At 44.9% G+C, this 25,104-nt stretch overlaps 1 protein-coding gene across 2 annotated transcripts in view; it reads right to left on the bottom strand.

The window, feature by feature from the left end:
* NIPAL4 (NIPA like domain containing 4) overlaps positions 1-9,662 on the bottom strand; it is a 29,085-nt gene extending 19,423 nt beyond the window's left edge. For both annotated transcript variants that reach the window (XR_014788438.1, XM_084839259.1), the window contains exon 1: positions 9,222-9,662. Coding sequence is in view for 1 of the 2 variants with exons in the window: in XM_084839259.1 (XP_084695385.1) it covers positions 9,222-9,267 (46 nt within the window). In the remaining variant the exon portion in view is untranslated. The remainder of the gene's footprint in view (positions 1-9,221) is intronic.
* Positions 9,663-25,104: the final 15,442 nt, after the last annotated feature.

The following is a 25,104-nucleotide window of genomic DNA, read 5'->3' as shown; positions in this document are numbered from 1 at the left end:
AGAAAAAGAGAAAAGCAAAGCAATTACACATTTAGAAACAGAATTGAAAGATAATACTCTCTGCGCCTGCCCACCCACACCGCCCCCCTCTTGCAGGATGAAACATGTAATTTATTTTTAACTGGAAGTAACACAGATACAAACAAGTTTTATCAGTTAGAACATACATACATACATACATACGTACGTATCAGCATCTGCAACTAAGGTGTGTCAGCCAGTGTGGGCGGGGAAGCTGATGAGACTTTCTGGTTCCCAGACTCCAGACACACCTAAGACACCAATCCATTTACATCACACTACAGGTCAAGTGGAAAGTATTGCAGCACGCTCTTTAAGAAAGCTCTTGATTGTACAAACATGATGCTTTAATGAGTGACTAAATGTGGGCGTGCTAATGGTTGAGATTTTTTTAATAAGAAATCTCATAATGCGCATTAAAATGGGTGGGGCACAGATAAAGATTAGGAAGGGCAAGTAATGGCAACAGTGCTTGAGAGCATTGATCTCTATGCATAGGACAAAAATAGGTTGGACCTATTGCCAGAAGGGAGAAAGAGGGGAGAAAAGCAATAGACACAAAGAAGGGGTGCTCTTAAATCTTATCCAGCCAACTGGTTGAACTATGCAGAGTAAATGACACTGAGCAGCAGCGAGATCCTAAGAGTTGAACTGCTTTGTGGAGGACCTGACTCTGGGTTAGCACAGTCTGCTATGTAAACTATGAGAAGTAACTAAGGAGGTGATCTGTTTTACCAACTGATTGCCAACTGATCAGAAAAAAATGCCTTCACCTGTGCTTGTGCCTTTAACAACAGCGTGATTGCAGAAATCAGCATGTGACACTTTTAATGACATGGGATATACATTATCAAGTGCTAATTACTCCCCCCACAATCTGAAGTACAGTGGGTGGCTACAAGATCTAGATTCTATAATGATTCGTGGTGGTTGCACCTCAGCTATGGAACGTACCGAAGTGAGAGACCTGCCTGGCACCACCGTGATCGGCTTTCAGGGTGTAGGTGAAAACCTATTGGGATGAATCCAGAGACAGAACTCTTCTTGTTGGTGTTTCCCTGGCTTATCTCCCCCACTACAGTCCCCTGTGCTCCCTGGAATGGCAGGTGGTGGGGCACAGGGAGTTGCAGGATGGGGCAGTTGGTAGGGCTGCCTTGCACAAGCAAAAGCATTTCCCAATCACATTTCCCAATCGCATTTCCCAATCATATTTCCCAATCCCAAAAGCATTTCCCATCACTAGAGCCAAGCCATTTATTCAAAAAGGATTTAATGGCTTGGATCCAGCATCAATATTCTGCCACCGGAGGACACCACTGGAGGAAGAGGACTTCCGTATGCTCTCCTCCCCCATCTCCTCCGCAGGGTTCCCCAACCTTCTGAAGCAGATTTGTAGGGTGCCCGGAGAACCGCAGGGGGGAGAAGAGGATGTGAAAGTCTTGTTCTGCCAATGGTATCCTTCTGCTGGCAGAATGAAGACGCTGGATCCAAGCCAATAATTTTTTTAAAATCTTAGGCAACATGTAGTATTTTGATGTTATGCTTTATTGAGAATGTATACGTTTTTTACAAAAATGAAAAGTGGATCCAATTATTTTACTCTTACTAATTTTTGTTAGTACAAAACTAACACTGAACCCATTGTCAAACAAAGGATCTTGAGGACCCCTAGGATGATGGTTCAGGGGGATCTCGACTTCCATGCCGAGGCTGCTCTAACCGGGACGGCTCAGGACTTCATGGCCAGCAAGACAACCATGGGGCTGTGTGAAGGATCAGTAGGGTTCGCTGCCTCTTACCAAACGCCTCACAAGTCACTCAGGGCATCACTGGTTTTCCCTGCACATACTGAGGTTCTCAGGCCAACGTGAAGGGCCAGGACTGCACAGCCACAGGTTCAAACAGAGAACGTCGCCAGCCGTTGCATGTTTGCAGCAGGGTCCATCCAAATGGGCATCACCTGAAGTGGGGTGTCGGTGGCAGGGAAAGGGAGAGAGGATAAAACAAAGACTGGACAGCAAGGATCGGGGGGTCTGCGGGACGAGCGAGGTTACCCATGGACAGCAGAGGAAGCAAGCCAAGAGGGACAGAAAGAAAGGCAAGAGAGGGGCTGGAAAGAGGAAGCAACTTGGGAAAGACAATGAAAAGGTATACGTGTGGGGAGGGCGGGGCAGCCCCGGAATGGGACAAAGAGTTAATGCAAGGCTGGTCTAGGATGCTGCTGCTCCCTGGGGGGTCGGGGGGGGGGAGACTTTTCAACCTCCTGTAGTTAACCCTAGTGTGGTAGGATGGACTGAATGACACAGCAGCTCAACTGTTCGGCACTGGAGAAGGTGGAGGCACGAACAGGATGGCATATTAGAGGCAAAGCAGCCAGAGATATTTTCTGCAAAGGAATGGGCAGCTCTGGGCTTAGGGTCAGCTAGCATGCTGTATGAGGACTGTTTTCCAGGGAGGAGACAATCCATTCCTTGAAGGTCAAAGACTGTTCTGTTATTGTTTGTTGTTGTTTATTCAGTCAGTCGCCTCCGACTCTTTGTGACTTCATGGACCAGCCCACGCCAGAGCTTCCTGTCGGCCACTGCCACTCCCAGCTCCCCCAAGGTCGAGTCCGTCACCTCCAGAATATCATCCATCCATCTTGCCCTTGGTCGGCCCCTCTTCCTTTTGCCTTCCACTTTCCCTAGCATCAGCATCTTCTCCAGGGTATCCTGTCTTCTCATGATGTGGCCAAAGTACTTCAGTTTTGCCTTTAAGATCATTCCTTCAAGTGAGCAGTCTGGCTTTATTTCCTGGAGTATGGACTGGTTTGATCTTCTTGCAGTCCAAGGCACTCTCAGAATTTTCCTCCAGCACCACAGTTCAAAAGCATCTATCTTCCTTCGCTCAGCCTTCCTTATGGTCCAACTATGGTCCTCAGCCATAGGTTACTACGGGGAATACCATTGCTTTAACTATGCGGACCTTTGTTGTCAGTGTGATGTCTCTGCTCTTAACTATTTTATCAAGATTTGTCATTGCTGTCCTCAGCAATAACAGTAACAAGTTATTGTTTACGGAAAGCTAATCCCTTTTGTGTTACAGCTTTAAGTGGACTGCCAGTGAAGGCAACTAGGACAGTCCTCATCAATAAAAGCTATCTTAACACTCACTGCTTGTTGCCATTTTGATGGAGACAATGGATCAAGGGGGGGGATTGATGTTCCCCTTCCTCAAGACCCGCTCACAGGCTGTCTCAACATGTCTTTGGCCCAACACATACTTGATCTGGTTTTCTAGATTGCTCAGGAGAATGGTGATTTGAAAGTGGAGGAATTAACATCTATCCCCTTGTCATGGTAAAATCACTTCCTATTGAGGTTTAGATTCTAGGTGGCCTTTGCCTTCTGCAAGGATGGGGGACCTCTTAAAATGGTCTGTCCCTGGAGGCTAATGGATTCCGATGGATTTGAGAGGGCTCTGGGGATTTTCCTGCTGGTATAGCTGGTGCTCCTGTCGAAGCCCAGATCGCTCTGTGGAAGACGGCATCGACACAATTGCGCCCAAGTGCCCTTTCTCCCTCTGAGCAGAACCAGGCCAGTTCCTTGGTATACACCCGACTGAGGGCAATGAAGCGAGGTTTGAGCTCATTACTGAGCCTACTCTGTGGCAGTGAGGGTGGCAGAGATTTCTTTTCCACCCCCAATGCATCTTCTCAGTATTATCCAGTGGCTTTTTTCTGAGTGGTTCATGTCCTGCTACACGCTGGGCCAGGGAGGGAAACTGTGGAACCCTTGGTAGCACACTGTGATGAGTTTGCACAATGCTTTAAAGACAAAGTTGCTCAGACTCGTTATGAATTGGACACCACAACTAATGCTGTTCCATTAGTAGAGGCATCCAGAGCACTGTCTGGTTCAGTATTATTGGAGGAGTTTGAGTTATTGAGGCTCGAGGATGCAGACAAAGTGCTTGGCTAAGTCCGGTCAAACACCTGTGTGCTTGATCCTTGCCTATCATGGCTTATCACATTAAATAAGATGGGGATGTCCAGCTGGATCCCAGAGGTTGTAAATTCCTCCTTGAGAGAGGGAGTGATGCTGGCCTCTTTGAAAGAGGCAGTAATTAGGCTATTATAACCTGGACTTCGAGGATATTAACGACTATAGGTCAGTAGCTAACATCCCCTTCCTGGGCAAGGTGCTTGAGCGGGTGGTTGCAGGACAGCTCCAGGCACTGTTGAATGAAACAGATTATCTAGATCCATTTCAATCGGGCTTCAGGCCTGGTTTTGGAACAGGAACTGCCTTGGTCGCCCTGTGGGATGACCTTTTCTGGGAGAGGGACAGGGGGAGTGCGACCCTACTGATTATCTTGGACCTCTAAGTGGCTGTCAATACCACTAACCATGGTATTGTTCTTCTGGACAGGTTGTCTGGGTTGGGAGTTGGAGGCACTGCACTGCAGTGGTTCTGCTCCTACTTGGATGGCTGATTCCAGAAAGTGGTGCTGGGGGATTACTGCTCTGTGCGTTGGCAACTCTCCTATGGGGTTCACAGGGTTTTAATTTTTGTGAACTGCCCAGAGAGCTTCAGCTATTGAGCAGTATAGAAATGAAATAAATACATACACACACACACACACACACACCCCAAAACTTGTTTTAAGTGTATTACTCAGCCAGAGGTTTCCTAAGTAACTATAGACTGGTAATGCTCAGCATAGTCCAAAAATCATTCCCCAACTCTTAAAAGCACAGGGACCCTACCAGAAGAACTAATGTTGGTAACCCTATGCTGAAAGGAAATGGCATGTGCCCATTTGCTAGAGCTGTTTAAATGTAGAATGAGAAAACAAGGCAATTAAATCACCTATAGCCAGATTAAAAAAGCACAACATTGCAGCTAAACTGCAAATACAGTAATGCAAATGTGGTATGGTGTTTAGACCCTGGCACTTTGCCTGATACAGGCCAGTCTTTGTGAGCCTGAAAACAAAAAGTGAATTATCTCCACCATATGCACAATGCTCCAATGTCATGGAGTAGCCTTTTCCTTCCTCAGTGATTGACAATAATACCAATATCCCACAAAGCAAAGATCAGCAGCAAAGATGGAGAAGGGTGAGGATGGAGGCCAGTTATGTTCTCACTATTTTTTTTTAGCTCAGGTTCTGCTATATTCTGTGAGGAGAAATTCAAAGAACGCTCAAGTCTTTTGAAGGGATAGCAGACATATCTTAGGCCTTGACTATACATGCAGCAGAAAAAGATGGTGATGAGGTAGAAGAGTCCTGAGGTAGCAGAATTGACTATCCTTTCAGACTGTGAGTGGAAGTCATTTTTTTTTTAGTACTTTCCTGTGTTTAAAGAACATGCAATGTAGTCAGAAAACTAGTACAAAAGGGAATGGGCCTGGAATACCATTTTTATCCTTGATGTGCTAGTGGGCTTTTTTTTTTTTACTTTCAGGAAGTTTATTCCATGTAGGAGAGCAACAAAAAATGTCTTCATGACAGCATGAAGTGGTACAGTCCACTCTTGCACCATAGGATTCTGTCACCTCATCTGCTATATATGTGAGTCAGCCCTTAGTATTTCCAGGTCAGCTTACATAAAAACTCACTACAGATAAAAGTAAATGTGCAAATGTGGAGCTTAACTAGACAGTATGATTTGTAGTGTAATCCAAAGCATGTTTATTCACAAGAAAGTTTCACTTTCAATAGGACTTGCTCCCTTATAGATTTGCCTTTGAAGATGATTCAGAACTGCAGCTTGTGGAAAATGCGGCGGCCAGTTTGATAACAGGAACCAGAAGGTCCGAAAATATCACCAATTCTAGCCCACTTGCATTGGCTGCCTGTACATGTTCGATCCTGATTCAAGGTGCTGGTTTTGACCTATAAAGCCTTACATGGCTCGGGACTGCAATACCTGATGTTGGTTCTCCAGGTATGAACCTACCCATATACTACGTATGCTCATTATCTGAGGTCTTCCTTCAAAGGAGACTCGGAGGGTGGTAACAAGAGAAACAGCCTTCTTGGTAGTGTCCCCCCAATTATGGAACTATCTCCCCAGTGAGGCCTGCCTGGTGCCAACGTTATCATCTTTTCGGTGCCAGGTTAAGAACTTCCTCTATATTCAGGCATTTGGCAGCATATGATAAAGTTTTTAATTGGGTCCTAGGATTTCTTACTGTTGATTGTTAAAATTGTTTCTATATGTATGTGTGTTTGTACGTAAACGATTTTAATATTATGTTACAATATTGAGTTTTTAAGGTTTTTAATCTTTGCAAACCACTCAAAGAGCTTTGGATATTGGGTGATATAGAAATCTAATAAACAAATGAAAATGAAGAATGAAGCTAAGGGATGATAGTACGCTATAGATACCAAAAAAAGCTGCAGCTGGTACAGAATGCGGTGGCTCGCCTGATTAAAGGCAGCCGCCAGCGAGATCACATCACTCCAGTGCTGAAGGAGTTGCACTGGTTACCAGTTGTTTTCCGGGCCAAATTCAAGGTGTTGGTTTTGACCTTTAAAACCCTATATGGTTCCGGCCCAGCCTATCTTAAGGAGCACCTCCAGCAGCACCAGACAGGCCGCTTAACAAGATCAGCCTCGGATGGCCTTCTCTCTGTCCCATCAGCCAGGACAGCTAGACTGGTGGGGACGAGGGAGAGGGCCTTTTCTGTAGTGGCCCCCACTCTGTGGAACTCCCTCCCTAGGGAACTCCGTCATGCCCCCTCTTTAACGAGCTTCCGTCATGCATTAAAAACGTGGCTGTTCAGGCAGGCATTTGGGGTGGGTTAGGGTATTTTAGAAAATGTTTTTATTGTAGAATTTTATTGTTTTATTGTATGTTGTACATCGCCCAGAGTGGCTGGGTGACCAGCCAGATGGGCGATTAATAAATATAATAAATAAATAAATAAATAAATAAATAAATAAATCTACTCATGCATCTTTATTATTGATGTTTCCTTGGCACTGCCATAATGCCTGAGGCTGAGATGCCAATTAAATCACATTCTTTGGGCCTGAGCTGAGTCCCCTTTGTTTCTTTGAAGCCTGTAGGCTGACTCCCATGCCAATAGCATGTTGGGGAAGGCTGCTCGAATCTAAGAAGGTACAGGTGCAGCAATTTCATACAGGTGTATGCACCTCATGCTTAGGGCTTCCAAGTGCCTGCTGATTGCACAGAGGCAGTCTGATGTCTTATCTATTGTTGGATCCTTTTTTCATTCCCTCCAAAAACATATTAATGCCATTTTATCTGTACACCTAGACATTTCGTTCACTACTTATCTCCTAATTTCTGAGCTGAAGGTAAACCTAGCTACTTCATAATCTCACAGCCTAGCTACACAATGCTCTCTCAAGATGTCTGCCCACCCCACCCCCATATGATCTGAACAGGAAACATCCACAACGGTAGCCATGCCATACTCATGTATAGAGGTAAAAAGAACAAAAATGCCCTATGGCATCATGAAGACTAAGAAATGTATTGCCTCATACCTTCAGTTTATTTTTTAAGATGTGTATGACAAAGTAGACTCTACTTCATTATGAAAGCAACTGTTGCCTTTGACCCTACAAGACTTTATTTAAATATGCTTAGGGAATTTCAATGGCAACGGAGAGTCAGGGAGAGAAACCGTCTCTCACATTTGTTTGTGAGTAGATGGGTGAGTGGCCAGTTAGAGAACACTGGCCACTGTATGGTCTAATACAGTTTTCTCAAACTTGGTGTCCTCCAGATGCTATTGACTACAACTCCCATCAACCCCACCTCATGTGCCTGATGGTCCAGGGTTATGGGAGTTGCAATTCAAAACATGTGGGGTTGGATCCAGATCTAGTAGACCCACTGAAATCAATGTGACTTAAGTGAGTCATGACATACTTATCCAGTTGATTTCAATGGCTCTACTTGAAGCATGATGGGATCTGGATAATCCAACTCCTGGAGGACACCAGTTTGGGGAAGGCTGCTCTAATCTAAGCAGCAACGCAGTCTGTAGAATTCACAAATCGTCATCCCAGAGACAATTCCCAGCATAGCAAGAAACTGAATAACCTAAGATTGGGAAGCTATTCTAGCTGAGCATGGCTGCGGGCGGGATGCCAGGATATCACCCCCACTTGGCTTTTTCCAGATTCTGACAAGCTTCTATGTTTGGATTTATGATAAAACTGGCGTTAACTGCTTCCGTGCTGAACTGTTCAACAGCTCCCATACTATACTCTTCGCTTTCTCCACTCACTTGCGTCACTAGTACAGTTGCCCCAGGGGACCATAGCCCACATTTCACCGGAGTTCCTGGGTCTGTCGCTGGGGGTACTCCAGGAGAAAGCCTCACACGCACACCACGTACCCGTGGAGAAACCCTCCTTTCACAAACGATAACATAACACGAAATGTCAGGTACACATCCTTCTCATGCACTCTCATCACCTCGCCAGTTTCAGCAAAGCAGTTTCAGCAAAGTTTCAGCAACACACTCCAGACTTTCTAGATCTGAGTATAAGTGCGCAGTTCCCAAGCGAGGTAGGAAAGCAGCCCTCTCGCAAAATCAGTTTCTCCCTCTGGATCTCAGCTAGCCTCTCCACGCTCTCTTTGCACAATCACCTTTTCTTCTGTGCCTTTTTTTGGGGGGGGGGGGGCGATACCTGGACATAGGACGAGAGCTGAGAAGGACCAGGTGAACAATCCCGGGAAACGCAGGAGAAAGCGCCTGCTTTCCTAACCACCATCACCCCGCTCGAGAACAAAACCAGAAACCCATCGAGACGCGGAGCGGACTCATCGGGCCCGTAAACGGCCAAGGGGTGCGGAGAAGAAGGGAGAAGCTGAGCCCTGGGGGTCGTGGCACAGTTTCTGACGGCCCCTAAACAGTCACGCGGGTCTCCCGGCAAACTCCTCCCGAGGTCAAGAGGCGATGTTAAGGGGGGCGGCGGCGAGCGGGCGGTGCTTCCAAGTCGTCTTGCAGCAGCGTGGGAAAGACCGAGGCCAGGTTCTTGGGCCCACAGTGCCACGCCCGGTGGGCTCCCTTCGAGCTGGGGAATGGGAGGGGAGGGGACTGTTTCCCTAAACCTGAGGAATGGAGGGCGAAGGCGGCGGCGGCGCCTCTCCCCTGCGGGCCCCTTCTCCGCCACCCGTCGCCCTTCCAACCCGCCCTGGCGGCGGCACAGCGAGTGCCTTCACTCACCGTCGGCACAGCTGCTGTTCACCCGCAGCAGCTCGGGTCGCTCCATGTGCGCCTTCCTCCTACGCCTCAAGGGGGGTCAGCGCATCTCCGGGCAGCAGCAGAAGCCAAGGGGAAGCGGCCGTCGAAGCCAGGAGCGGCGGGAGGGTGGTGGTGGCACCCGCCGCCGATCTCCTCGATTGCTGCTGGTTCTCTTCTTCTTTCGCCCGCAACCGGAGGAAGACCAGCCTCGCCTCGCCCCAACCTGTGGCGAACTGGAAAGTCGCCCCCGGCAAAACTGGGATCGCACCTGCTCCAGCCGGATACACCACGCCACGCTCCTCCCTTCTCCGCCTCCCCCTTTTCTCAAACGAGCGCAATGGGCACAAGCAGCGAACTCGATCTCCCGCCTCTCTGCGGCCGCAAGAGGAGCCGAGCGAAGCCCACCGTGCCGCGCACGTGCTCGCCAGCGCGTACGTGCGCAGAGGCCTCTGCGTTCCGGCAGCGCGCAATCCGCGCGCAAAGCTTGCCCGTGGCGAGAAATCCCATTCCTAGACGCCAAATGCCGGAGGTCGATTTGCATGGGGTGCACAGGTAGCCGTGTCGACCATAATTCAAATTCCGAAATCCGTATTAATGTAACGCCCTGATTAGGCCGTCCAGAAGAGCACGAAAAACGTGCAAGCTTCCGAGAACTCCAAATCTCTTCATTATGCAAGATTTTATAAAAAGCAGGTGGAGGGGGGCGGGGGGAGAAAAACAACCTGAGAAGAATGGAGAAGTCACATTGTTTGCAGTCAAGGACATGCAACACTATGACTTCACCATCGAGTCATTTTTTTTCTCCCCTGTTGCCCCTGGCCCCTAAATAAAGTTTTGTTTTGTTTTTTATGGAGAACCTCTTAATTTGAAAAAAACAAAAATAAAACGTGTCCCCACTATTTATTTCAAAATATGCAGCGCTCAAGCCTGCTTGGAAATCCTGAAAAAGTCCTTCCTTCCTACACTAAAGTGTGGGCACTGGTTGAAGGTTTCTTTTAACTTGTGAGTAGGGTCAACCCTGGTATCTAACGCCACCAAATTAAAATGACTCATGAGTAATCCACTGTGGACATGACTGTGTGAACGACCCCTCAGTACAAAAATGCACATATATCATCATGTGTGAAGATTGTGCAAATGTCTCTTTGAATGTATGTACTCTTGGCCAAATAAACACTCACATGGGTTACATGAACCTAAATCAGTGACAACATGGGCTCTAGAACGTGCTATTAAAGGAAACTGCCTGACCAGATCATAACATCATTGTGTGATACCTGTCACTGGCCTGGTTTGCGAAGCGCACAAGCCTCTGGGCTCACAGATTTCCTCTTCCCCTCCCTTCTCCAGCACAGCCACAAGGAGGTTATCAGAAACTTTTGCTTACAGTTTCACTCAGGGAGCAATCCTATGGCCGCTAGACAGTGGCTAGACGGCCATAGGTTATCTGGTTTTCCGGGAAGCGACCTCCCCCCACTTCTGTGCTGCCTTGGAGGCAGCACGGAACAGCCCCATCCTCTGCCCTCGCAAGAGGTGCGCAAAGCGGCCGAAAAGGGGTGTTCCGGGGGGCATTCTGGGGCGGGGACGGCGGAAATGCCTGTACGACACATCCAATGTGTCATACAGCAGCCTCCCCCCTCCCACTCTGCCCTCCCATGGCTAGACAGACAGCAATCGGCTGTCTAGCCAAAAGTGCAGGGCAGGAGGAGTGTGGAGGGAACAATCGCTTCTGCGCTTCTCCTGCCCTACACTGGATAGGCGGTCGCCCCCCAAGTTCAGAGGCGGCCGCCTATCTGAATAGGATTGCGCCCTTAGTTACTCATGTCCAAAGTTGGACAAATTGTGGTTACTCTTAACTATGGTTTAGGGAAACAGACCAACTTCAAAATGTGGTTCACAGTCCTGGCTTGTTTCCCTTTGTTGTTGTTCAGTCGTTCAGTCGTGTCCGACTCTTCGTGACCCCATGGACCATAGCACGCCAGGCCTTCCTGTCCTGAGCACTCTCCCGGAGTGTGCTCAGGTTCATATTCATTGCATCGGTGATGCTATCTAGCCATCTCATCCTCTGCCGTCCCCTTCTCCTTTTGCCTTCAGTCTTTCCCAGCATCAGGGTCTTTTCCAGAGAGTTTTCTCTTTGCATTAGGTGGCCAAAATATTTGAGCTTCAGCTTCAGTATCTGTCCTTCCAATGAGCACTCAGGGTTGATTTCCTTTAGGATTGACTGATTTGACCTCCTTGCAGTCCAGGGGACTCGTAAGAGCCTTCTCCAGCACCACAGTTCGAAAGCATCAATTCTTCGGCGCTCAGCCTTCCTTATAGTCCAGCTCTCACAGCCATACATTACTACTGGGAAAACCATAGCTTTGATTAGACGGACCTTTGTCGGCAAGGTGATGTCTCTGCTTCTTACTATGCTGTCTAGGTTGGCCATAGCTTTCCTCCCAAGGAGCAAGCGTCTTTTAATTTCATGGCTACAGTCACCGTCTGCGGTGATCTTGGAGCCCAAGAAAGTAAAATCTGTCACTGCTTCCATTTCTTCCCCTTCTATATGCCAGGAAGTGATGGGGCCAGATGCCATGATCTTAGTTTTTTTAATGTTGAGTTTCAAACCAGCTTTTGCACTCTCCTCTTTCACCCTCAACAAGAGGCTCTTTAGATCCTCTTCACTTTCTGCCATTAGGGTGGTATTGTCTGCATATCGGAGGTTGTTGATAATTCTCCCAGCAATCTTAATTCCGACCTCTGATTCATCCAACCCGGCATTTCTCATGATGTACTCTGCATATAAGTTAAATAAGCAGGGTGACAATATGCAGCCTTGTCGTACTCCTTTCCCAATTTTGAACCACTCGGTTGTTCCATGTCCGGTTCTTACTGTTGCTTCTTGACCCTCGTACAGGTTTCTCAGGAGACAGGTAAGGTGGTCTGGTACTCCCATCACTTTAAGAATTTGCCGCAGTTTGTTGTGATCCACACAATCAAAGGCTTTAGCGTAGTCAATGAAGCAGAAATAGACATTTTTCTGGAATTCTCTTGCTTTCTCCATGATGCAGCGAATGTTGGCGATTTGATCTCTAGTTCCTCTGCCTCTTCGAAACCCAGCTTGTACTTCCGGTAGTTCTTGGTTCGCATACTGCTGAAGCCTAGCTTGTAGGATTTTGAGCATCACCTTGCTGGCATGTGAAATGAGCGCAATTGTGCGGTAGTTTGAACACTCTTTGGCGTTGCCCTTCTTTGGAATTGGAATGTAAACTGACCTTTTCCAGTCTTGAGGCCATTGCTGAGTGTTCCAAATTTGTTGGCATATTGAATGCAGCACTTTAACAGCATCATCTTTTAGGATTTTAAATAGCTCAGCTGGAATACTGTCATCTCCGCTAGCTTTGTTGTTACTAATGCTTCCTAAGGCCCACTTGACTTCACTCTCGAGGATGTCCAGCTCAAGTTCAGTGACCGCACTATCATGGCTATCAAGGACATTACTATCATGGCTATCAAGGACATTAAGATCTTTCCTGTATAGTTCTTCTGTGTATTCTTTCCACCTCTTCTTAATCTTATCTGCTTCTGTGAGGTCCCTGCCTTCTTTGTCCTTTATCATGCCCGTCTTTGCACAAAACGTTCCCTTGAGATCTCCAATTTTCTTGAAGAGATCTCTAGTCTTTCCCTTTCTGTTGTTTTCCTCGATTTCCTTGCATTGTTCATTTAAGAAGGCCTTCTTGTCTCTCCTTGCTATTCTGTGGAACTCTGCATTCAGTTGGATATATCTTCCCCTTTCTCCCTTGCTTTTTGCTTCCCTTCTTTCCTCAGCTACTTGTAAAGCTTCATCAGACAGCCACTTGGCTTTCTTGCATTTCTTTTTCTTTGGGATGGATTGAATTGCTGCCTCCTGAACAATGTTATGGACCTCCGTCCATAGTTCCTCAGGCACTCTGTCTATCAGGTCTAATCCCTGAAATCTATTCCTCACCTCCACTGTATATTCATAAGGGATATGATTGAGGTCATACCTGAATGGTTTAGTGGTTTTCCCTTCGTTCTTCAATTTCAGCCGAAATTTTGCAAGAAGCAGCTCATGATCTGAGCCACAGTCAGCTCCAGGTCTTGTTTTTACTGACTGTATGGAGCTTCTCCATCTTTGGCTGCAAAGGACATAATCAATCTGATTTCGATATTGACCATCTGGTGATGTCCATGTGTAGAGTCGTCTCTTGTGCTGTTGGAAAAGAGTGTTTGCTATGATCAGCGTGTTCTCTTGGCAAAACTCTATTAGCTTTTGTCCTGCTTCATTTTGTACACCAAGGCCATGCCTGCCTGTTATCCCGGTGATTTCTTGACTTCCTACTTTAGCATTCCAGTCCCCTATGATGAAGAGGACATCTTTTTTTGGTGTTAGTTCTAGAAGGTGTTGTAGGTCTTCATAGAACCGATCAACCTCAGCTTCTTCGGCATCAGTGGTTGGGGCATAGACTTGAATTACTGTGATGTTGAATGGTTTGCCTTGGATTCGTACTGAGATCATTCTATCGTTTTTAAGATTGTACCCCAGTACTGCTTTTCCCACCCTTTTGTTGACTATGAGTGCTACTCCATTTCTTCTAAGGGATTCTTGGCCACAATAGTAGATATGATGGTCACCTGAATTAAATTCGCCCATGCCTGTCCATTTTAGTTCGCTGATTCCCAAGATGTCGATGTTCAATCTTGCCATCTCATGTTTGACCACCTCCAGCTTACCTTGATTCATTGATCTTACATTCCAGGTTCCTAAACAATATTGTTCTTTACAGCATCGGATTATCTAATCAGTAGTTAATATGAACAACAGTTCTCACTTCAGATGAAACGAATAACCGTTGTGACTTAAAAATGGAAGTGAAAGCTTCTGATCTCATGGCTGTGCCAGAGGAGGAGAGCAGCGAAGACTCCCCAGTCCCAGTTTTGTCCCCATAGTGATAAGCAGTGGTTTAGCATTATGTCCTAATGTGTAATCTTCAGACCTAAGGATGTCAAACAGTCTGATCTGCAGCTCCATTTAGATAACATAGTTGTAGTTAGACTGATTTGTCCTGAAGACACCAATGAGATCCACAGCCCAATATTAACTCAAATGTAAATCCCATAGTGTTAAGTGAGTCTTAAGAAATTTTCTTCGGATTGCAGCCTTAGGCTGTGACCCATTTTGAAAGCAAGTTCCCAAGAACACATTGGAACATAAGTTTAGGTGAATGTGTTTAGGAGTGAGCCATAAATTAGGTATTATCCACTAGACTGAGGCATAATCTAGTTTTATGTAGATTATGCCTCAATAAATAGTTTTAACTAGATTATGGATTGGGCTGGCCTAGGTCATTTTAAAGTGTTGCATGCCAGAATCTTCCCATCGATGGTATTAAAGACTGATATGCCTGAATAATTATTAGCAACAATGAAGATATGTAACTTCCCAATAAATGGACATCCTTTAAATGAAGATGTTTAACCCCTATCACAGAACCGTAGCTCTTCCCCTACTAAGCTCTTGTACTGGTGGAAACAGGTTGTACCTATTCAGTGTTTATACGGCCAGGAGGGAAACAAATGGGTGTTCTTCCCTTTTTCATATTAGCTTGTTTCCATGGTCATTTGTGATTCAGGCAATTTGTGGTTTCAAGAAATTAAAATAATGAAGTGCCCTCTCCCCACCTTCTGGTAACAGTTTTAAAGGGAAAGGGAACTTCTGTGTTGTATGTGCAGTTAAACCCAGGTGAAATGGGGACATTTGTCAAATGACTCCTTTTAAAAAAGACCCACCAACCCAGCCTGCCCCCCCCATCCCTCCCAATGAAACTCTCTACAGAACATTACTCTCTTAGCAATGCAGCCACACTTGAAATACTGGTTTGCAAAAAGGGAGCCGTGAGTCTGAGGTAACTGCAAGAATCTGGAGAGTAGGTTAACACAGTGCTTTCTGCTATGTTATTTGACTGTATAAGCAATACAGTTATACATAGTTGAAATCATTGTTGAAATATCCATCAGGTAGATGTGCCTGCTGCTGTGCTAAGGAGTTTTAGCAATGTCTTCTTCTTAAGCTGTTTTACCTGCTGCTCTTATTTCCTTTCTATATTCTATTGCTGTGGTGGTTTTATGACTTATTTTGTACTTTGAAATTGTTGCAAGCCATCCTGAGTGGATATAAATCAGGATATAATTTTTTAATCAATCAAGGTATTCAATACATAGTATTTTAAGCTGTTTCTGTATCCTTTTATATTGCTACATCCAGTTTTGTTTTGGTGAATCCCTGCAGGCCTAGAAACCAAGACGTTTCACCAAAGAGACAAAATCGTGGTATCTCTTCCTTGAAGTAATGAAAGTGTTTATGCCTGCTTCTGTCCTTCATGTTCAATGAGGGAACATTTCTGCCGCAGTTGATACATGACAACCACAGTATGCTTGGGAAGGGGGGTGGAATTACTAGCAAATCTGGCTGACCAGATGACAGGCCCATCAACTGTAAATTGGCTAACAACTTAAGATTTCACTGAAGCAAGACTGGCTGTAGGTAAGAGGCACTGTGAGGCTGGAACGCAGCAGCCAAGTGCTACACAGTACTCATTTCACTTGCAGTTCATTTATTTACAAAGTATTCCTAATGCCAGCCTGATAGCAGTGAACATATTTGTTTAAATTTTATTTCAAAGGTGACATTTTCTCAGACTATTCCTTGGGGATCGTTACATCTCTCTTGAATAAACAGGGCTCTCTTAAAGCAGTATTTTGACCTGAAGACCTCTACCTAAATGTTCACCCAAAATGTGGTTAATCAAGAAATAGTAATATGAAGAGAGAGGAGAGCACACAAACTATGAGATTGAAATAATGAAGTCACAATCCAACACAGTTGGGAAATGCTTGAACACATTGGGTTGGTTCCAGACTTTCCCCTCTTTGAACAGAAGGCCTCCTTTCTGTTAGCAAGGCAAACCAAAATGGAGGGTCCCCCAACCCACAGGAGCAAATTTTCAGGAGGCTACAAGGGGAATGATTAATGTGCGAAAATTACTGCCTTCCTCCAGTGGGAGCATCCCATGACCAGAGTTCCACTCAGGAACTCTTGAGTCCAAGCCATTTATTTTAAATGGCTTAAAATAGCCATAGGCTTAAGTGTATACAACTCTTGGGTTGGGTTGTGATCTGTTTTATTGCAAGCACAGGTGTTCTCATCTTTATAGACAGGAACTACTGCCTGAGGGGTGTAGGAGATTGTATTTGAAGGCCTTTCAGCTATGTGGATCTGGGAAACTGAACATAAGGGAGATAAATACATTAACTTTTCAAAGAAGAACAAGTAAAAATATTTTGGTTGGTGTAACTTCATCAGGCAGAACCTCAAAGAAGAATTATATGAAACTCAAAAGCTTGTTGTTGTTGTTTATTCGGTCAGTCGCTTCCAACTCTTCGTGACTTCATGGATCAGCCCATGCCAGAGCTTCCTGTCAGCCGTTGCCACCCCCAGCTCCCCCAAGGTCAAGTCTGTCACCTCCAGAATATCATCCATCCATCTTGCCCTTGGTCGGCCCCTCTTCCTTTTGCCTTCCACTTTCCCTAGCATCAGCAACTTCTCCAGGGTGTCCTGTCTTCTCATTATGTGGCCAAAGTACTTAAGTTTTGCCTTTAATATTATTCCCTCAAGTGAGCAGTCTGGCTTTATTTCCTGGAGTATGGACTGGTTTGATCTTCTTGCAGTCCAAGGCACTCTTCAGAATTTTCCTCCAGCACCACAGTTCAAAAGCATCTATCTTCCTTCGCTCAGCCTTCCTTATGGTCCAGCTCTCGCAGCCATAGGTTACTATGGGGAATACCATTGCTTTAACTATGCGGACCTTTGTTGTCAGTGTGATGTCTCTGCTCTTAACTGTTTTATCAAGATTTGTCATTGCTCTCCTCCCAAGAAGTAAACGTCTTCTGTTTTCCTGGCTGCAGTCAGCATCTACAGTAATCTTTGCGCCTAGAAAGACAAAGTCTGTCACTGCCCCCATGTTTTCTCCCTCTATTTGCCAGTTATCAATCAAGCTGGTTTCCATAATCTTGGTTTTTTGAGGTTTAACTGCAACCCAGCGTTTGCACTTTCTTCTTTCGCCTTCGTCATGAGGTTCCTCAGCTCCTCCTCGCTTTCAGCCATCAAAGTGGTATCATCTGCATATCTGAGATTGTTAATGTTTCTTCCAGAGATTTTAACTCCAGCCTTGGCTTCATGAAGCCCAGCACGTCGCGTGATGTGTTCTGAGTACAGGTTGAATAGGTAGGGTGAGAGTATACAACCCTGCCGTACTCTTTTCCCAATCTTAAACCAGTCCGTTGTTCCGTGGTCTGTTCTTACCGTTGCTACTTGGTCGTTATACAGATTCCTCAGGAGGCAGACAAGATGACTTGGTATCCCCATACCACCAAGAACTTGCTACAATTTGTTATGATCTACACAGTCAAAGGCTTTAGAATAGTCAATAAAACAGAAATAGATGTTTTTATGAAACTCCCTGGCCTTCTCCATTATCCAGCGGATATTGGCAATTTGGTCTCTAGTTCCTCTGCCTTTTCGAAACGCAGCTTGTACATCTGGCAATTCTCGTTCCATGAATTGCTGGAGTCTACCTTGCAAGATCTTGAGCATTACCTTACTGGCATGTGAAATAAGTGCCACTGTTCGATAGTCTGAACATTCTTTGGTGCTTCCCTTTTTTGGTATGGGGATATAAGTTGATTTTTTCCAATCTGTTGGCCATTCTTGTGTTTTCCAAACCTGCTGGCTTATGGCATGCATCACCTTGACAGCATCATCTTGCAAGATTTTAAACAGTTCAGCTGGGATACCATCGTCTCCTGCTACCTTATTATTAGCAATGCTTCTTAAGGCCCATTCAACCTCACTCTTCAGGATGCCTGGCTCTAGCTCACTGACCACGCCGTCAAATCTATCCCCGATATTATTATCCTTCCTATACAGATCTTCCGTATATTCTTGCCACCTTTTCTTGATCTCTTCTGCTTCTGTTAGGTCCTTGTCATCTTTGTTTTTGATCCATTTTTGCCTGGAATTTACCTCCGATGTTTCTAATGTTCTGGAAGAGGTCTCTTGTCCTTCCTATTCTATTATCTTCTTCCGCTTCTGCGCATTGCTTGTTTAAAAATAATTCCTGATCTCTTCTGGCTAACCTCTGGAATTTTTCATTTAATTAGGCATATCTCCCCCTATCACTGTTGCCTTTTGCTTTCCTTCTTTCTTGGGCTGCTTCCAGTGTCTCAGCAGACAGCCATCTTGCCTTCTTGGTTTTCTTTTTCTTTGGGACACTTTTTGTTGCCGCCTCCTGAACAATGTTGCGAACTTCTGTCCATAGTTCTTCCGGGACCCTATCTACTAAATCTAGTCCCTTAAATCTATTCTTCACCTCCACTGCATATTCATGAGGAATATTCGTGAGCTCATATCTAACTGATCTGTGGGTCTTCCCTATTCTCTTTAGTCTGATTCTAAATTGTGCAATAAGAAGTTCGTGATCTGAACTACAATCAGCTCCAGGTCTTGTTTTTACCGACTGCATAGATGTCCGCCACCTTTGGCTACAAAGGATGTAGTCAATCTGATTTCGGTGTCGACCGTCTGGTGAAGTCCATTTATAAAGTCGTCTCTTAGGTTGTTGGAAGAGAGTGTTGGTTATGCACAGTGAGTTGTCTTGGCAAAATTCTATCAGCCTATGTCCTGCTTCATTTTGTTCTCCCAGACCATGCTTGCCTGTAATTCCAGGTGTCGTTTGATTACCCACCTTAGCATTCCAGTCTCCTGTAATGAAAATAACATCTTTGTTTGGCGTACTATCCAGTAGGTGCTGCAGATCCTCATAGAACTGCTCTACTTCTGCTTCTTCAGCATCTGTGGTTGGGGCGTACATTTGGATCACTGTGATGTTAAATGGCTTACCCTGAATTCGAATTGAGATCATTCTGTCATTTTTTGGATTGTATCCAAGCACTGCTTTAGCCACTTTATTATTAATTATGAAGGCTACTCCATTTCTTCTGTAGTCCTCTTGTCCACAGTAGTAGATCTGGTGGTCATTTGATGTGAAGTGGCCCATTCCAGTCCATTTCTGTCCACTGACACCCAAAATGTCTATATTTAATCTTGACATCTCCCCAGTAACCACATCCAATTTGCCCTGGCTCATAGATCTTACATTCCAGGTTCCTATGGTGCGTTGATCTTTAGAACAGCGGATTCGTCGTTCACCACCAGCACCATCAGCTGCTAGCCGTCCTTTCGGCTTTGAGCTAGCTGCGTCATCACATCTGGGGCTAGTTGAACTTATCCTCTGTTCCTCCCCAGTAGCCTTTTGACCATCTTCCGACCTGGGAATCCCATCTTCCAATGGTATACCGACATATCTCTGGTTGTACTGATCCATTTAGTTTTCATGGCAAGAATACTGGGGTGGGTTGCCATTTCCTTCCCCAGGGATCGTATTTAGTCTGACCTGTCTGCCATGACCTTCCCGTCTTGGGTGTCCCTTCACGGTTTAGCTCATGACGTCATTGAGGTGCTCAGGCTCCAGCACCTTATTTGTTCAAATATATATAATTGGTCCCAGAGCACAGAACATGCACTTTAACTGCTAAAACCTGATTTGCACTGAATTCTGGCTAGCAGTCATGTGACCACCTTAGCCTGAAGCCAGTGACAAATTAAGGCAGGAAATGGCAGAAGAATAAATTGTTGAATCCCAAGGAGGCAAAAGGAGAAGGGGACGGCAGAGGATGAGATGGCTAGATAGCATCACCGATGCAATGAATATGAACCTGAGCACACTCCGGGAGAGTGCTCAGGACAGGAAGGCCTGGTGTGCTATGGTCCATGGGGTCACGAAGAGTCGGACACGACTCAACGACTGAACAACAACAAGGAGTTGTTGACCCCTCCACACTACTATTGCAAAACAGAGGTTCATTCATTTACAGCCTAACCATGAGTCATGGTACATTGACTAAAGGATTGAAAGTAGTACCTTTTTTAATATATTGCTTCATTTCTGGACTACAGAGCATTTCATAGGTTTGTTGTCCTGACATTTATTGTCCCATAGGCGACATAATTGCATGTATGTGCTCACACATGGGTAACTTGTAAGAGTTATACACTGTTTGCCAAATGTAATGCAAAAAGGAGCACAGAGCTGCCTCTGAAATTATTATTAGTATTATAATATTATTATTCCATTTACAAGTTACCCTATAGCTGAATCTCTCAGGGCGACATACATAAAAGTAAACATGATAAAACAGTGATAAAAGCAATAATATAAAGTATTTTTTAAAGCTTTAAAAGCAGCAACAATAATTTAGGGTGCAATTCTATGTAGATAGGTGGCCTCCTCTGAACTCGGAGGTGACCACCTATCCAGATCAGGGCAGGAAAAGCATGGAGGGGATCATTCCCTCCGTGTTTCTCCTGCCCTGCTTTTTCGGTTAGACAGCAGATTTCGGCTGTCTAGCCGTGGGAGCACAGAGCAGGGAGGGAGGCTGCTTTACGACACATAGGATGTGTCATACAGGCAGCTACGCTCTCCCCACCCCAGAATGTCCCCAGTCGCGCCCCTTTCCAGCCGCTCCATGCTCCTCTTGCGAGCTGCCTTCAAGGCAGCGTGTAAGTGGGCAGAGGTCGGTTTTCTGGGAACCAACCTCGGAGCGCACCGAGGTCAATTCCTGGAAAACAGCATATCCGATGGCTGCCTAGTTGCTGTCTAACGGCCATAAAATTGTTCCCTTAATAAAATAATTTAAAAGAGGTAAATGACTCCTTTAGGAGACAATTTATGGAATGCACCAACATCCTTTTCAAAATAATATGGGGAGAGCAAGACGTAACTACAGATGCAAATATTAGATGTTGTGTGAGAGAAAAAGGGGATGAGCATTTCAGGGGTTTAAATTATGCTAAAGGAGCAAAGAAAGCCATGCTGACATACTGCATTGCTTCACTCTCCCACCAATGAGCACTGATTCCCTACTGTAGTTTTCAGCTCTTATTTATCTTAATTCTTGCTTCAGCTACTGATTAGAACTTCTTTTCTATGTTACTGAATCCAGTACACCTGCCGAATCTAGTACACCTAAGGGTAGATACTGTTGAATATTGTTAGATTGTGAGAAAAGTGTATACCAATTAAATGGGTGTGGTCATACTAGGTCACTAAATGCTTTTGAAATGGACTGCTTTTAAAACACACTTTGAAGACATCCAATGGAATTTAATTAGACACTCGTCTATCCTGATTCCTTGAAATGCCCTAAGGTGCTTCTGTATAAGATACTATAAACATTGGATGCGCATACTGAAGGGTTTTGAAATTAGCACCTTTAGGATGAATGGAGTAGTTTGGAAATCTTATATTTTTTAAGTCCATATGATGATCGTGGGTGTTCTATGTGCTTCTAGAAATGCGAGTGGATCTTTTGAGAAGGTTTTTCTTTTGGCCTGAAGAATTAGCTTCTTAGAGTCTTAGAGTTCAATTCTGCTTGTGAACAGCAATGTAAAATGTTGCTGTTCACAAGCTTGTAAAATGCCCCAAATTTGTAAAAAATCAAATTTTATTTATGTATTTATTTATTTGCATCTATATACCAATTTACCTGCTAAAAAGCCATCAAGGCGGTGTTCAACAATTTAAAATAATAAAATGGTAAAACAAAACAGGAACATTAAATAATGGTAAGAACATTGAAATATTAAACTACACTATTTTGAAAGGCTAAATTGAAAGATGTGTCTTTACACCTTTTCTAAAAGCCAAGAGAGTGGGGGCCAGTTCTTGAGGGAGCGCATTCAATAGTTTGGGAGCAATACAGGAGAAAGCCATTTCACACATTCCCTACAAAAGTGTTTCTGCAAGGAATGGCACCCTCAAAAAGCCTTTTGCAGATCTTAATACCCAGATAGGTTCATAGCAAGACAGGTGGTCCCTGACACAGCCAGATCCTAAGCTGTTATGGATTTAAAAGTTAAAACCAATACCTTGACTTGTGCCCCAAAAGCCATTGGCAACCAGTGCAGGTCTTTCAGGAAAGGTGCAATATGGTTCCGATATTATGCACTGATTAGCAGCCTATTGAAGCTTCTGGACACTCTTCAGTGGTAGCTCCACACAGAGTGCATTGCAGTAGTCTAAACAATGATGTAACCAAGGCATGGATATCTTTCCAAGGCAGACCAATTCAGGAATGGTTGCAGCTGGCACACCAAGAATAATTGTGCAAACGCATTCCTTGCCACCATCGCCAACTGAGGATCCAGGCACAGTGTAGGATCAAGGAGCACCCCCAAACTACAGACCTGATCCTTCAAGGGGAGTGCAGCCCCTTCCAGGACAGGTTGTATCCCAATCCCCAAGAAGTCAGGCTTTCTACTGACCAACAACAACACCATTTTGTCTGGGTTTAACCTCAGTTTATTCATCCTCATCCAGTCCATTATTGGACCCGGCAGTGTTCAAGTGTTTTGACTGCTTCCTTGGTGTTAGGTGACAAAAAGCAATAGAACTGTGTGTCATCAGTATATTGGTGGCACCTTACACTAAAGCTCTGAATGGCCTCTTCCATCATGGGGGACAAGATAAAACCCTGTGGGACACCACAGGCCAAAGGTCATGGAGTTGAAAAGTAATTCCCCAGCATCACCTTCTGGACATGGCCTGACAGAAAGGATGGGAACCACTGCAAAACAGCACTCCCAAGGCCCAGCTCTACTGGGTGGCCCAGAATGATACAATGGTAAATGATATCAAAGGCTGCTGAGAGGTCCAGGAGAACTAATTGGGTTGTGCTCCAACATCCAGTTCCCAGTGTAGGTCATCCACTAAGGTGACCAAAGCAGTCTCAATTCCATGTCCTGGCCAAAAGCCTAATTGAAATGTGTCTAGATAATCATTTTCAGGGATGGATCTGGAGTTGCAATGGCTGCACCTTTTCAATTACCTTAGCGGTACATTTGAGACTAGCCCCCATAGTTAGATAGAACCCCTGGGTGAAGGGAAAGTTTCTTTAATAAAGGTCTAATTATTTTTAAGCAAGAAGAAGCAACCCTTCCTGAAAGAGGCATTAATCACTTCCCTTAACTATGGCATCAGTCCCACCTTGGCTGATTTAATCAGCTGAGAAGGGCAAGTGTTGAGTACACAGGTGGTGGCCAGACACCTTGTCCACATCCTCAAGATGTATAAGCTAAAAAGAATCCAAAATATCTGGAAAAGTGGTTGCTGAAGGTCGATATGCTGGTTGCACCGCTTCCTGGAAAACAGGGATCTAACAACTATCATTTATGATTTTCAAACTTCACAGACAGTTTAGTACACTAAGCTGTTTGTGGGACTGCTCTTGAAGGCATATACTTCACCAGCTCTTAGTTAAGTTTCGAAGCCCAATTTAAAGTGCTGGTTATTACTACCAGGGACCAGTATAGAATGCCTTCTTTCTTATGAAGCTCAACATCTATTGACCCAGCTCCATGTTCCATCAGGTCAAGAAAAGGCCAGAGAAGCATTTTTTCGGTTACACATCCCCGACCTCAACCTCCCCCCCCCGCCCCACAAAGATGTCTCCCTGTTAAGCCTTTAGGCAAGCACTTTCTTGCTCCAGCAGGCCTTTAAACTAGGTATGTACAATCTTTATAGTGCTGAGGGGTACATATGGTGCTGACTGGGGGCTGCACAAGTATATCCATACACGTATGTGCACTTACAAACACATGTACACGCACAGTGATCTTGATTCAGATTCCTCGTTCCATACCACTAGCAGTGGCGTGGAAAGAGTGATCTGTATGACGCTGTCTGGGGGACTGAGCAAAGAGCACAGGCATTGCAGAATTCAGTGGTGGTGGCGGCAAGGCCAAGTCCCCATGGAGGACAGGCCTCTGGACCGCACATTGTGCACTCCTCCTTTAGATTATATTCATTGTCCTTCCACCAATTCCTTTTGGGTATGCAGTTATTACAGTACAATTTCTTTTAATAAAACAGTTTTATGGAATTTATTATAAATTGAGCTTAGTAGTTCTTATGTTTGTTGTGCTGTAAACCACGTTGGGCCTCCAGACTGCTTGTGCAATGTGTGTGTAACAAGATCTCTTTTAGTCTTTCAGCTATAAAAATTGTGTCAGTGCATTTTTAAACCTTTGCATTTCTGCTGGATTTGGCTTTGGTTTTATTCTGCTTTAAACTTAAAGGGAAATATCCAATACTGCTGCTACACCTCTGCTCATTCTTTTGCACCCATGGGATCAACCGGAAGCACAACAGGGACTAGTGCTTCTCCTGCCTCCACCCCCCCTCCAAGGAATGAGTGGAAACACTCGTTTCTGGAATGGGACAGCTCAGCCAAGCTCCCTTCTGCAAGCTCTGCTAACCTGCCCCATTCCAGAGATGAGTGTTTCTGCTCATTTTTGATTGCTTCAGGAACTGCTAGTTTCCTGTTGTGCTAGCAGTTGGTCCCATTAGCACACAGACAGGACTGGATAATGCCCACTCTTTTTATATTATGTTTTACTATGTTATTGTATTGTATGGTTTCAAATTTTGTTTTGTGAACTGCCCAGAGAATTTTGGCTGTTGGGTGGTATAAGAATGTAACAAATGAATGTAATTAAGAATATAACGAATGGATGAATGAATGAATGACACAATTTTTATAAATTAAAAAGTTACTGTGCTTGTCAGAAATTGGAGATTACTGCAGCTGTCTTTTCAGAGTAAATGTTAATTTACTCAGCCGTGCAGGGATAACAGTGTTTGTTAAGTACTGTTGATCTCCGGTTACTAACCTTCACAGTAACGTA

This window comes from Heloderma suspectum, chromosome 2 (assembly GCF_057233095.1).
Source record: "Heloderma suspectum isolate Gila_16-S chromosome 2, 16-S_ref, whole genome shotgun sequence".
NCBI lineage: Eukaryota > Metazoa > Chordata > Lepidosauria > Squamata > Helodermatidae > Heloderma > Heloderma suspectum.
The sequence above is the reverse complement of the archived record's forward strand: the minus strand, read 5'-3'. Positions and strand labels throughout refer to the sequence as shown.